Source organism: Talpa europaea (assembly GCF_964194135.1).
Source record: "Talpa europaea genome assembly, chromosome: 14".
NCBI lineage: Eukaryota > Metazoa > Chordata > Mammalia > Eulipotyphla > Talpidae > Talpa > Talpa europaea.
The window spans coordinates 47,684,731-47,700,089 of NC_140082.1; the positions used below are offsets into that span (position 1 = coordinate 47,684,731).

General features: G+C 35.6%; 1 protein-coding gene across 1 annotated transcript in view; it reads right to left on the bottom strand.

Annotated features, from left to right (window-relative positions):
* Positions 1–15,359, bottom strand: part of TARBP1 (tRNA guanosine 2 -O-methyltransferase TARBP1) — a gene marked incomplete at both ends in the record, with an annotated part of 63,493 nt that overhangs the window by 11,204 nt on the left and 36,930 nt on the right. The window contains 9 exons of the mRNA XM_084253500.1: positions 2,612–2,698; positions 6,172–6,321; positions 6,980–7,090; positions 11,912–12,032; positions 13,351–13,422; positions 13,599–13,789; positions 14,060–14,248; positions 14,350–14,611; positions 15,054–15,241. Coding sequence (XP_084109626.1) covers positions 2,612–2,698; positions 6,172–6,321; positions 6,980–7,090; positions 11,912–12,032; positions 13,351–13,422; positions 13,599–13,789; positions 14,060–14,248; positions 14,350–14,611; positions 15,054–15,241 — 1,371 coding nt within the window. The remainder of the gene's footprint in view (positions 1–2,611; positions 2,699–6,171; positions 6,322–6,979; positions 7,091–11,911; positions 12,033–13,350; positions 13,423–13,598; positions 13,790–14,059; positions 14,249–14,349; positions 14,612–15,053; positions 15,242–15,359) is intronic.

The window sequence follows — 15,359 nt, forward strand, 5'->3', positions numbered from 1 at the left end:
TTTGGCTCCTGGGTCTCTTATATGACCAACGCGCGCGAGCGTGCGTGCGTGCGTGCGTTGTGTGTGTGTGTGTGTACCTTTTCCTTACAAACTTCTCCAGTGGTGTGTGTGTGTAAAGCATTCCCTTACTTGATATTTGTTACAAACTTCTCCAGTGTGTGTGTGTGTGTGTGTGTGTGTGTGTGTGTAAAGCATTTCCTTACTTGATATTTGCTACAAACTTCTCCAGACTTATCTTGTACAGTTTCTGCCCTATTCTATAAATAGCCATTTCTTCAATGATCCTTGGTTCCTTTTACTAATGAATGATATTGGAAAACCAGTATCTGGGAGCTGGGGTGGGAAGGGTAATACTTTTATGTGGGGGTGGGAGGGGAAATACACCATCAATCTCACCAGGGAATACCACCTTCCTATGAATCCTATACTCATATATATAATGGCATTGCTTGGCCATAACAGGGAGACAGTACTTCTCATACCAATGTAAGAAGTTTTGATGCTGAAGACAAGGAAAACTATATTTCCTTTTGTTTGCTGACAAGGGTTGTCTACACTGACCAAGCTGGCAAAACAATACACAACCATAAGCAGAACTTTATTTCCTTTCTTTCACTTCTGAGAACACATTTAGTGTCTTACCTCTGTCCTGTGAGACAATAGTTTTGAATCTTATATGACTACTGAGGGTAGATCCTGTACACGTTAAGTAACATACTTTAAAGAAACTGGAAAGTCTTAAATGACTGCTTTCAAGAAGTCTTTAAGCAAAAATATATTTGTCAAGTAACAATGGACTTTACAAATTATAAATCAAACTAATAAAGTAAACTGGTTTGGCCTTCACTTAGTTATCTCAGTTTAGATTTTTTTCTTTTTTTCAGATGTTGAAATTGAGATTCTCTTCTATTAATCAACCATTCTTTTAAGGATTATTTTGAAAATAAAAAATAAACTTAGAATATGTAACATACAGTAAAAAAGGACCTAATGATAAAAATAACACCCTTTTTATCCCACATCTAATACACCCATCTTCCAAGATAAATTTCAGAACTTGTCAAGACTATTCTTGAACTAATTTATCCACCCTACCATAGAAGTTTATTGTCTACCTTCCCTCTCTCATTAGATAGTAAACAAATCTCTTTCCTGTATATATTTTTTTTTAAAAAAAGTAACATTTGATGTTATCTGATACTACAGCTTCCTTGATCTTAACAGTAAGTATTTACACAAGTTTTCACATAACTGTAACTAATACACTGCTATCTGGCTTACAAACACTGCATGATATCATTACTTTAAAGACATCATTATTTTAGAGGTTGAAATGCGGTGGGAAGAAAAATATGTTAAGATTTCTGTAATAAGTTAATGACTAAATTTGGTTATTTCCAATGTTTTAAAGACAAAAACACTTTGAAAAATTCTAGGAAATATTTTTACCCTCTGTATTTTTATTTCTCTTTCAACATGAAATGACACTTCTTATTTCACGTTGTTTTTGCCATTTTTAACCTATCAATACATTTTTCTCTTCAGATTTAATAATACAGACTCTTCCTTTTTTTTCTTATATTTTTTATTGTGACCCTAATAATATCTTGACCCTAATGTATCTTTTATTTTTTTATTTTTTTTATTCTTTTTTTTTTATATTTTAACTTTGGCTTTCATTTATTTATTTTTGAGGTAATGCTGGTTTATAGTGTTGTTTGTCTTTTGGAAGTCTGGGACTCCTCCCTTTCTGTGCTGTTACCATAGAGCTCCCACCACCAAAGCACCCAGAGTCCACGCCATAGTCCAACATTCCTTCCCCAATTTGTGCTTTACCCCTTCCATTTATCCTCCCCCCTCTGAATGTCTCAGTTCTATTATCTTCTTTCAAGGACTAGTTTTTTAGTTTGACTTTGTCTAACCTTTGTATGATTTCTCTATATATCACATACAAGCAAAACCATCTGGGAATAATACAGAATCTTGCTCTAAGTCATACTGGAGATTTTCCTAAATTCTTTACAGTTACCATAGTGATTAACCAAAATTAAAATTAGCTACAATCTCTACTTATCTGTGTAGTGAGCCACTAGGAAAATTTTCTAAACTGAGAAAGATGAAAAAACTGGACTTCAAACTCCAAATGACAGTCATTGTATATCAACTTCCAATTACCCACTAACTTTTAATATTCTGACCATAAGTTTCTTTGCATCAGCATTTCTTAAATAAACTATGCCAGTCAAGGAAGAATTAAAGTTCATTAAGCAAATCTTACATAAATTCTTGTATAAAATTATCATGTCATGAAAAATTGTTCATTAATTTGTCTGTGGATTCACTAAGTACAAGGCATAGCAGAGAGAGAGAGAGAGAGAGAGAGAGAGAGAGAGAGAGAGAGAAAGTATTTGTGCAGACAAGTGGGTAATATCTAATTCTGAATTTGTGTCCAAGTATGAGGATACATTTGGGGTAAGGGGAGCAAAAAGGAAGGGGAGAAATTGCAAAAAACACAAGGAATACTCTATATTTTAAAAAAGTTAGTACAGATATATAAAATTCTATGTTGAAAGCCAAGTTTAAACTCTTCTTATAGACAATTTAAACTCACCTTGTCTGGAATATTTTGAATGATGATGTCCAAATGTGACAAAACAGATAAAAATGTACAAATGCTTGTTTTAAGGTTTTCTTCACCCTGAAAAACAAATCAGATGAACAAAATGATAATTCAAGACTTGCTGTGGTCTGTGAGCACTCTGCTGGGCAGGGAGGGGCCTGAAATAAGTCGCAGCCTCTTCCCAGACACAGGCAATCAAAGAAAAGAAAGTTACTTTACTTCTAGATGATTTATAAACATTTGAGGATAATGTATAGCACAGGGTCTGCAGATTTTTTCTGTAAAGGACCAAAAAGTAAGTAAAAATATGGTTTTATAAGCCACCCAGTCTCTGTAGCTACTACACAGCTCATCATTTAAGAGCAGCTGCAGCCATAGACAGTATGAAAATGAAAAGGCATGGCTGTGTTCCAATGCAGACTGAATTTGGCTATAGTTTGCCAACCCCTAATTTAGCACTTAAGGGAAGATGTCTGGAATAGAAATATAAATTAGCAAGTAATTCACATCAAATAATGAATCTATGACTTAAGATAAAACTGTAAAATAAGGAGAAATTAAGGAGAGAAGATGAGGTCTTGAGAAGCACTAACATTTATTAGCTGAACAGGGAAAGAAAATCCTGGTGAGAAAAAAAAAACAAAAAAAAAAAAAAAAACAGAGAAAAGAAGGGGTAGACGGGCAGGAAGAGGCAGGAAAGTGTGTTACTGGACCAAGAACAGAGAAGTTGTCAACCTGAGGATGGGGCTGAGAGTAGAGAAGACTGACCAGCTGACTCAAAATAGTGTCTTCCAAGAAGTTATTTAGCTGAGAACCGGTCTACTGGACTAAAGAATAGGTGGGGAAGATGTGGGAAAAATTTATCTACAAACAATGAATGAGATATGAGCATGTTTAAAAGCCAGTGGAAACCAGTGGGTTAAGGAGAGACTGAGTACAGAAGAAAGCTGGACAGCAAAAAGGAAGACAGAAAGAAAGGAGAGTCAAAGATCAAGAAAAAGAATATTTTGAACAAAAGATTCAGGTCCTTATGGTAAAAGAGGGATGTATGACTGCCACTGAAATACAAAGGTATTCCTATGTGATGATTTTTATTTTCTCTAAAAAAATAAAAGTTAAAGTGATCTGCTTCAAATAAAGGAAGAAGAAGATATTTTGGACATTCACCTTTTTGAGGGGTATCTATGCTGAATCCCCTTCCCAAGTTTAGGGAATTCTCCTACTATAGCTCTTGTGGGAAAGCTGGAAATGCCAGATACTCATTTTCCTAGCCTCTTTGCACTTAAAAAGAAAGCACTTGACCTGGGTCCAGACACATCTACCCCAAATTTTGAATTAAGAATGTGTACTCTAGAGAGGTAGAGCTCACAGAGAAGCCACCCCATGCAGGTGGCAGAGGCAGGGGGTATACAACAGGCTGAAGCTGCAGCACTCTGTGACAGCACAGTGTGTCCAGTTGGGGGAAAGGAATGTGCCCAGGGCATCAGCCCTGTGGCATGCCTATGGCTGCAGTTCCAGAAGCTTTGTAGGCATTCTGTAATCTCATGCCCTCCTATTCAATCATTTGCTTTAACCCTGTTCTTGATTCAATCAACAAAAGTTGTTTCATTTGCTTACAATGAAAAACCATGACTGATGTCCACAGAAAAAGATGTGAAGAGAATATACAAGGTCTGAAAGCTTGTTCTGAAAAATGAGAGACTGAGCTAAGTAGAAAAACTTAATAGTAACTGCCAGTATTATTGGGGATACATGAGAGTCGGGATGTCTTAGATGTGCACCAGAGCCAACCTGTCTTTTGTGAGAATTTCTGAGCCAATGGCTGCTCACTTGAGAGTACATAAAATAAGCCAGATTAATAAAATAGACCCAAAAAGCAACTAGCAAGGAAAAGACACAAAGTTTTTCTTAATTACGAAGAGAAGGAAGAACCTGAATTAGGAACTTTGAAGTAATGAAAAAGAAAGCAGCTTTTAAATTAGACATCTGAATTAAAGTTTTATCATTTCTCAAGGTAAGCCAAATTAACTTGATCACTCTGAGCTTTATTTTTTCATTAAGTAAAACGTAAAAACTCCAACCAATCTTGTAGGATTACCATGAAGTGTTGCTACTGCTGATTGTGACACCCAGGTTCAAGCTAGGAATGGAATAAAAAAGATGACAGAAAAATGAGCCAATTTTAGGGGGAAAGCTGTCAATCTGGTTGATGAAGTCTGAAGTGATAATGTGTAATGTCTAGAATGTGGCTGGGGATGCAGTGAACCAGCAGAGGTCGGAGCTTACAAAGCAAAAGAGTGCAGAGAGAGAAGCAAAAGGGATTAAAAATGATTCTTAAGATAAAATCCTGAGTAAGGGCTGGGAGAAAGAAAAGAAACACAGAAGTGACCAGCATAACAGGAAGGGAACTATGAAGTCCACACAGCACACACTCAGCTGTAGAAAAAGTAGCTGCTGGTGTGAAAGGCTGCCCTGACGGGAAGCAAGAAAACAAAAAGAAAAAGAAAGAAAAGCTGCATGTGAAGTCCTCAATGTCTGTCTGGTTTCCAAAAATGCTGTGACCCGCAGAGATTTAAGTGATGCAAGGTAAAGGTAAAGACCATTCATTCTCGAAGTTCATTCAAAAGAAAAGAGGATACTAGCATGATGGGGCCAGAAGGAAACAAAGTCAACAGGTTAAGAGTGAAGAATTCAAAAAAAAAGAGTGAAGAATTCAAAGGAAATTCCCAAAAGAGATGAGAAATAAGGACATAGGGACAGATGTGAAAAAGTGAACAATTTGTTCCACCAAAATAGAAAGAAGAAACAGAAAAAGTTATTTTTAGTAAGCCCTCTCCATTTCCACAAAAAGTAAAAGGCAAATCATTTATGAAGAAAAGGAAGGGTGAATTCAGAAACTAACAGAAAACATTCAAGACAAGTATTTAGAATCAAGGTTTAGAGTTTGTTATATGCCTAGAAATCTGCTACATTTGTAAACTCTATCATTAATCTTAGTATCAAGGCCTTTTTAAAAATAGCTATCAAGATTTAGGAAATGTTAGAATGTTAGAAATGGGGAATTAGGGGTGTGACTGAGGCTAAGTTGAAGAAAGAATGAAAATAAATTGATATTTGGTTCTATTTAGGTGATAGGTGTTCCCATTTAGTCTTTCTATTCTGGTTATGCCTGAAATTTCCATACTGAAAAATTACTTAAAATGTATACAATTTAATTCCTCATCATTCTTATTTCTAAGATCAAAGAAAGACAATGCTTAGTAAATAAGAACATAGAAGACACTTGTTTCCCTTACTTCTTAATAACAAAAGTCTTTTCCATCCTTATTTTGTTGGAATAGAATAGCTGCCAATAAAAACTATAATCCACTCAAGATAAACAGCAGGGGTTTTTGTCTCCTAAAATTAAAATCTAGCAAAATAGAATGTCAATACACTAGGGATAGGTAACTGAGAGTAAAAAAAAACAGCTATTAAAGTGAAATAAATCTCTCCCAGCATAACTCAAATCTTATAATAAAAAAAAAATAGGAAAAATCTCCTTTACTTACATATGAAAAGCAATCCCAGAACTTTGGAAGAAATTGAGGGAATTTACGAAGAATCAATATAATAATCCATTCTATAAAATATTTTATGGATGCTTGATTATTAGTGAAACCAGCCTGGAAAATCTTGTCAATAATTCTATTCAAGAAATTCTGAGAAAATAAAGTTCACAAATTAAACTGCTGTTATGGCTATTAAAAATTACTTTTATTGAGATATAGTTGACACATAACATTGTATAAGTTTAAGGTATACAATGTGTTGATTTATTTAAATTTGCAATATATCATCACCATAGATAACACCTCCATCACATCTCATAATCACATAATCACCTGTTCCTTGCCGCCCCAGGAAAGAAAAAAGGTAATTTTGGATAGAGACTCTTTGCTTAGCTGGTTTATGTTATACATGAAACTAAGGACAGGAAAATTAACCATGAGAAATGATGACCTCCTCCTAAATAATGCAGTTTTCCTGGTTTCTCGAGTACACAGATAACCCAAAACAATAGCACTTCAAATTAACTTAGGGGTAGGAAATCAGGAGTTAATACATTTATATTTTGTAATGAAACGGCTTATCTGAAAATAAACAGTTAAAATCTTAAATGGGACCATGTAAAACAGTTTCCAACTTATTTCAACAATACCTAACTGCCTTAGTAGGCTTCCTAACATTAATTTTAAGAACTATGTAAAATGTTAATTTTAAGAAAATCATTTTCTTAATTTTTATCATAGCACATGAAAGTTTCTACTAAGTGTTCATATGAAAATGTTATGCTTGAGGTACAAATATAATAAATACCTGATCAAATCTGGGAAAAAGTACAAGCAGAGTCTGCCATATTCGGTTTTTCACTCTATGTTGTTGAGAATTCACATAGTATCGAGTCCTAGACTTGGACACCAATTCATCCTTGGGACAAGGGAGAGAATCAACATTACCTACTGAATTTGTGATTATGAAAATAACATCAACAACTTCAAATTTAAGAAGTTTTAATATAAGTCAATTATCCTCCAAAAAGCAGAAAGGAGGACACTTTGGGCCTCCCTGGCGGTAGAGGGAGTTGAGCACCGCACTGTGAAGCTGTCCTGCAGCCTCGGCAGCCTGGGCTTTATCCTGGGCGGCCAGAGAGAAACCCACATGATGCAGCAGACTTCTCTTATCTTGCCCGCTGCTCCCGTCAGCAGTGTATTTTGTCAGTCTGCCTGTTCTGTTCCCCACTCTGTCTCTGGTGAATCCGCTCACCCTCCTGCACATCTGGCCTGTACCCCGGTACTTGTATAAATAAATCTTCAAAAAAATTAATTAAAAAAAAGACACTTTCCTATGACACTTTTTTTTGTATACCTTGGAAAACTTAGTTGCATTTGTTTAACTTACCTGCCTTAAAAATTAGAAGGGACTGTAAAACTGTATTCAGTACCAAAAGTATTTGGCACTATACTGCCACTTTTTTACAGCCACACAAGGTCATGGGGGTGGAAAAAGACTGAGGCATTTGACATTTATTACAATGCACCGATGTAGTACTCATTTTATGCCCCCTTCGTCTTGGTTAACTTGGAATATAGTATCTACAATTTGATAAACACCACTGAGACAGGAATACCACAGAGATGGACAGTGCAATGCCATCACCAGACACAGGAAAACAGCAGCACAGAGCCTTTCTCCATCAGCAGATCTCCCCCTGGATAGAATGGGGTGTGTGGTCCAAATTCAGTCAACTGCCAGGTGTACCTTTGTATCTGCTGGTGCCTCCTAAATTCTCATTCTATACATCTTTGTAGGGTTTGGTCAATATTCATGGTTTCAACCATCCCTGGCATGATGGAGTATATTTCTTTATAAATATCATACTCTTAACTGCCTATTACTAGGTAATTTCACATAGTACCCAAAAGAAACTCAAATTTAATACATCTAAAACTAAAATATGTTCTCAAATTTTCTCTTTTACCTGGCCAAAATTGGGATAATTTATGCATCGATAATAACAACTAGAATGGATTGAAACACACTAAATATACTTAAAAAACAAAAACATTCACTGATCAAATATTTTAGAAGATACCATGAAACCAGTTCATGATTTTGAAAACTAAAATATAACCGGAAAATGAAATGTAAGCATTTATCTAGTTTGTCCTATAGGAAATATAATTCTGGGTAACTAAATAGTTTATGTTTGGATTTAGAAGTATTCTGCTAAAAATGACAAAGGAATAACAGGATTAAAGTATGACCATTTTATCGCCCCTAAAGAATTAATGGTGTTAGGCAATTCACCAATGATTAACATCACAAGGAGAAATAACCAAATATGAGTATATACTGCCTGGTAGATGTATACTATTCTCCCGCTACTACTGATACCCCTGGTCCTCCCCATGAGAAAAAAAAAAATCAAACCTAAATCTGATTAAGGCTCCAGTTCTAAATACTATCTTACAGCAAGTAAGCAGTCAAAGGAACATAATGAAAACACCATAATAGAACCTATTAAGGGGTACCATGCAAATTCCAACAGTGAAATTTAGAAGAAAAAATAATCTGCTTTCCTCAAAAAATATATTTCAACTTAAAATAAGAGAATTTGTTGATTAAGAGACATTCAGACCCTTCAACTAAGTGAAGTGTACCGACTATTTGGATCACATTTTCAAATAAAAAAAACTATGGGGAAAAAAAAGGTAAAACAATCAGGTGAATTTAAAGATTGACTATATTTGATAATACTAAAGAATTATGAATTTATGTATAGAAATGATATTGTCATCGCTAAAAAGGAATTATCTTTTTATTATACATTCTGATATATTTACGGATTAAAGTAGTTATGTAGGATTTACTTCAGCATTTTGTGTTGGTGGAAATATCTAAACAAGATTGTCCAAAAATTGACAGCTGTTGAGGCTTATAACTCTTAAAGCTGCTTAAAAAACAATGCCTAAAAGTTTTCAATAAAAAATAAACAAGGAGGGCCTCCTCTGGTGGTGCAGTGGTTGAATGCTGGGCTGTGAAGCTGCCTGCAGCCTCTGCAGTGCCGGTTCGATCCCCGCCGCCAGTGAGGGTCTCACATGGTGCGCAGACCTCTCCTGCCGCCCACTGCTCCCCTCAGCAGTGTACTTCGGTCCTTCTGCCTGTTCTTCTCCCCTTCTGCCTGTTCTTCTCCCCACTCTGGCTCTGGTGAATTTTCTCGCCCTCCCGCGCTTCTGACTGTACCCAGTGCTTGTATAAATAAATAAATAAATCTTAAAAAACTAAAAATAAAAAAAAAATAAACAAGGAACTACTTCAATAAAGCCTGAAGACTGGAAGAATGCAAAGAAGAAAACAAAGGTCACATAGCTCAGGTAGCTGCTCACCCACCAGACCAAAATACTGAAAGGTATTTACAGCATTTTAATTCTAACAGATCTAATTGTTAGAACTTCTTTCACTTCCTATTTCAAACCCCAACTGCATTTCTGCCCCTTCACTCTCTAGAAATAATCCTTTCATGTTCAGAAAAAAAATACAGTACCTCAGTAAGAACTCCTGGCATGCCTTTCTTTATACAGTCATTCTGCCAACCCTCCTTTTCTCTATGGCAAAGGATGAAATGCCAGTCCTACCATTCTGCTCTGGATTTGAGCCTCTTTAGGACTGCTTTCATTTTTATTTTATATATTTTTTAAAGATTTATTTATACAAGAACCGGGTACAGGCCAGATGCGCAGGAGGGTGGGAGGATTCACCAGAGACAGAGTGGGGAACAGAACAGGCAGACTGACGAAATACACTGCTGAGGGGAGTAGCAGGTGAGAGAGGAGAGGTCTGCTGCGCCATGTGGGACCCTCGCCAGCTGGCAGGGATCGAACCGGCGCTGCAGAGGCTGCGGACAGCTTCACAGTGCAGCACTCAACCGCCTGCGCCACCGGGGGAGGCCTGTCATTTTTCTTTATTTTCAAATTACCCTTTACATTTACAACTTGACTTGTTCAAATTTTCATCTTCAGAAAACAAAGCTTTGGCCTGAACAAGCTTATACTATATAACAAGTTTCTAATACATACTTTTCTGTCTTTGCTTTTCATCTCCTTAAGTTTATCCTTCCCCTAGACATTCGAGTCAATCTAGCCTATACAAGGATTTTTTTAAACTGCAATTCACATACCATAAAATTCAAAGTGTATATTCCACTGGGTTTTACAATATTCACAGAGTTGCAAAACCATCATTACCACCTCATTCTAGAACATTTTCATCAAAAATAAATCCTGTGTCCATGAGCAATCATTTCCCAGCCTCTCCTACTCCCAACCCACAGCAGCCATGAATCCATATTCTGACTATAGGTTTGCCTATTCTGGACATTTCATACAAACAGAGTCATAAAATACAAGGTCCTTATGACTCAGTCCTTTCACTGAGTTAGATGGTTTCAAGGTTCACCAACACTGGCTATTTTCCGTTAGTTTTCTCCTCAGTATCCATCCACTGGGTGTAAAGGGACTAGTCAATGATTGACTATTGCTGGTCTCTCCATACTTACCACTGTCTCTTTTTTGGATCATTTCTTTCAAACAAACTCTAGTTAAAATATCCCACCTCTGAAAGCCTCCAACCCAGTATCCCCCTCTGGGCACCGGGTTTAGTATTCTTTTTCAGCGCAAACTCCTCAGTAGTGCCTACACTCACTGTCTCCATTTGCTCAACACGTTTTCTTCTTGATGCCTCTTATTTATATTCTCACTTATCATTCCACTAAAAGGTCATCTGCAGAGGTAACTATGACAGCCAAGCAGCAGGCTCTTTTTCCTCCACACCTCCAGATAGCACTTTCCTCAGGTGCCCCTGGACACCACCCTCTCCCAGGGTCCCACCTCAGTGACAATTCATGCAGAGTTGAGCCCAGCTGTCACCTACTAGAGGCCCTCTCGGATCCACTATCTAAACCAATACCCCTCCTCCTTATTCTGATTTTTCTCAAAATACTGTTCTAGTTTATATTACACTCAAATATACATCACAAAAAAATGTGTTTTATCTGATAGAGTACCCTGCCTTTAAGAAACCAATAAAACACTATTTTCTCTGGGATATCTCCCCTGAATCCAAGAGTGCAAAGAAGGGAATTTTTGCACCAAAATATTTTCCAGGTTTCATATAATAAAGTTGATTTGTTACCTTCAGAAAACAAATGTGTGAAGAACACTGCTATTTCTGTGCAGGTGACAAGGGGGTCCTATGATCACTGGTTACATTACAGTGTCCAAACTAAGCATGCCAAGAAATCCTGCCTATCACAGCTTCAAATTCAGAAGTAAGCATTATACTTTACCCCCTTCTATCTTAACCCCAGATTTACCAAACCCATTCTTCAAATAATCACAAATAATTCTGCAGGCTCAAAAAAAAAATCACTACTTTGCATTATGCCACTCCCTAAATTTTTACTTTATTATTTCATTTCTTATATAAAGCAATATATGGATATATCTCTCTAAACATTGGTTTTGATTGGGACTAGACAAATAGAGTGAAGTTTAGACAGCATAGGGAAACCTCATTGTTCTCTAAAACCAAAGGTGAAGGGGACGACTGCTAGTCAAGATTTAACTAAAAATATGAAACATAAGCCTTATGTATTTTCTTGATACTTATACACTAAAGAGCAAGTGTTGAATTCTGATATGTGAACTATATAAAAAAAAGCTATCTTAAAGTAAAATAAAGCACATTTACTTTATCTAGTAGCTTGATTGCAAGTTCTTCCATAAACAACTTATGAGACATATTTGAGCCATCTAATAAACACAGGAACTTGACAGCACAGATTCTCACATAATGGTCCTCTCTTTTAGTACTAAAAAACATAAAATAAGCGTGTTAAAAAAAATTTACATTTACATAAAAAATACATTGTATTTATTTCAAAATATCATAACAAATATCAAAACCTTCCAAAACTTTGCAAAATTAAATAGGTCCATGTTTAAAGTCAATGTTTTCTTAATTCAGGATAACAGGAAAAGATAACAAATGTGCATAGCAGAAGGAGTGCCTGCACAGAAAGCCAGAATGAGCACAATTGCACCCAGTCTTCTGGAAAAACAATTCACACTACTGATCCTGGTCAGTAATATCTGTGGACAAAATAGATCATTGCTTATGAAACTATTACTAAAAGTGGGCCAAGATACATCTGTTCACTCTGGGGAAAGAATATGCATAAACTACCTCAATGGCTTGTCTTTACTGATACTTAAATGTTTGCTCTAAGTAAAAGGTACACTCAGGAAGCACTGTTCTAAGCCTGCCCACATTTTCAGTATCCAGATGTAGGAAGGGCAATTAAGTGAAATTGTTAAGAAGTATTTCTGAAGTTTATTTAACTATTATATTATGACTGTCATTTTAAGAACAAAACATTTGTCTAGTACAAATCAAAGAATTTTGGAACTATTCAAATTTGGAAATTTCACTTTTATTGCGACACTAAACCAGCCAAAACAAAAACTCAATTGAAATGATTAACAATAAATATATATATATATATATATATATAAAAAATGGCAAATGATTTAAAACTTAACTATGACTCTCAGAATAGACCCTTTGTGATAACTGTAACTGATTATCATTTGCTATCCTAAACTCTAAAATCAAAGCAAATATATCATTTATGAGCTTCTTTACAAACACCTACAAACACAAATTTTTCTTAATTTCTTAATTTGTGAAACATTTTATGTAAATATGAAAACTTTTAGAAAGAGCTGACAAGTTCCAAACAAACTAGAGGTTATAGATAAGGATATTCTTATCCCAGAAATCAAAACTTTATAGGGTCTGTTCCAAGAGAGATTTTATTTTTCTGTCTACCATACTGACACTAAATGGTAAATTTTAGCCAAAAATTCAATATCTTGAAATAGATTATTCAATATCTTGAAATATCTTGAAATATGATATTATTCAAGATGTCAAATATTATTCAAGATATATTATTCAAGATATCAAATATCTTGAAATATGATATTATTCAATATCATTCAATATCTTGAAATAGATTATCACTAGTAAACATTTATTAAATTTAACAAATGCACAATTTCTCTCACGTGATGCTAAATTCAAAATATATCACTTACGTCAAGACATGGAATATCTACCATACTTACTTTTCAATAACAACATTTGCTGCACAATCATGTCCAAGATTTTCTACGAAGGTCTGAACATCCTGAATAAGTCTTTCCATAAGAACATCAGACAAAGAAAAATAAGTTTTAGACAGGGAAAAAAAAAGCAAAGCCCCAAATTTAAAGCTAATGCTTTGTATTCTTCTAATTGAAAGTCTCAAAGACATAATTCTACACAAGTAGTATTTAACGTAAGTTTTGACAGGTGAAATAATGACATCTTTTACCTCTGATCACGCCTAAACACAGTTCCAAATATACAAGCCTCAAGGACAAGTTCACTATAATTTTTAGCACTTGATAATGATCCTTGGGACACATTTGAAGCAGAAACTATCCAAGATTGGCAGCAATAATTTATCAGGGTATTGAAGACTCCAGTTTTTATAGCAGACATTTCAATTATCTTGAACATAATCTAGAATGAAATACAAAGGTCATTTACCCTTTGACCAATTTAGTTTTTTCCCCCCCCAAAATTAGTATTGCTAAAAGCTATCACTTGAGTGAACTGAAATGGGGGGGGCTGCTTAATGTCTACAAAGTCGTAGTTCTCCAAGAAAAGAAAGTACTGGAGATCTGTTACAGCAATGTAAAATACTTACACATTACTGGATGGTACACTTGAAAATGGTTAGGATGGTAAATTTCATGTTCTGAGTCTTATACTCCAATTTTAAAAAGTTACCTCTTTTATTTTGAAATATGCCTGGCCCTGGATTTTTGCAGCAATGGTAAGAACTTTGGTGTCAAAAACAAACTGAACAAAAGCTTTCAAATTAGACCAGAATATCAATTGAGTGTTGCTTAAAGAAGATATAATTTTCCAAGCCATGTCAAAAGATTCTATGCAGAGTGACTCAGAGGTGGTCAGAAGCTGGTAGGAAAGAAAAAAAAAAAGAGTAGAAAATTATCACTTAAGTTCAGAAACTGATTTTCTAGTTTTTCTTCAAAAATTTCATGCTCACTATAGCTTACCTTGGGAACCAAAATTTTCATGCAATGGAACACAGGTAAAACTTGATCAGAAGGAAGAATTGTGAGGGCTTCTAGTGCAAACTGTAAAGTCCTTATGGGCATTTGAACAGCAGGTAAAACAGGTTCCACAATTTTACCCTCTAAGGTTGGTATAAGGGTGTGATATTTTTTCAACAGGAAAGAGAGGCAGACCCACTGATCATGAATATACTGTGCAACTATTTTCCCCCATCCTTGGGAAGATGACGATTCTTCAAAAAAACTGGAAAACAAACAAAAAACCAAACTGAGACAAAAAAATAAAGTCACTACCCTGTCTTCTTTAAGTTTGTCTCAATTCCTTTGCATATAGTATACACGATCCTCATACAGGGAGAGATTAAAGCCGTATTAAATATCCTATCTATCAAAGTAACAGAGAATCCACATATAGCTCAATTTTCTAACCACTGAAAAGTTGATATTTTACTCACTTTAAATGATTCACTGAAAACTGAATACAGAAGTTAATGGGTTTCCAGTAAAAGAAAGAAATAATGTAAAAACATTACCATCCTGAATTCAATCTCATCTACAAATTTCCTTAGTCCTGTAAGTAATACTGGGCAACCACTATCTGAATGACTGAAAAGAAAATGGGATTTTTAAACATTAGCAATAAAAATGCCATTCACAAATATGCTAGATTCAGATGGTGAACACACCTGCTTTGCTCCTCTGTGTGGGGCTTTTGCAGCGTCTGATTGAGTTGAAGAGAGGAGAGGAACCTTTCTGTAGGTCCAGCATCCAGTGAGTCCAGCTGTAGTTCTGACTTCTGGTCAATGGCTTCACACACCATGGCCAGTGAGGCCATACTAACAACCCTCTGAATCTGTCTACCAAGAGTTGGCTCCTGAGGAGGAGACAGACAGTCTTTCATATAACAGAAACAAGTCAGACAGTAAGGAAGTGAGCTGCCAGTCTATGGAAATCCCATGCCCTCTTGTCCCTCCTCCTGCTTGATAATGATC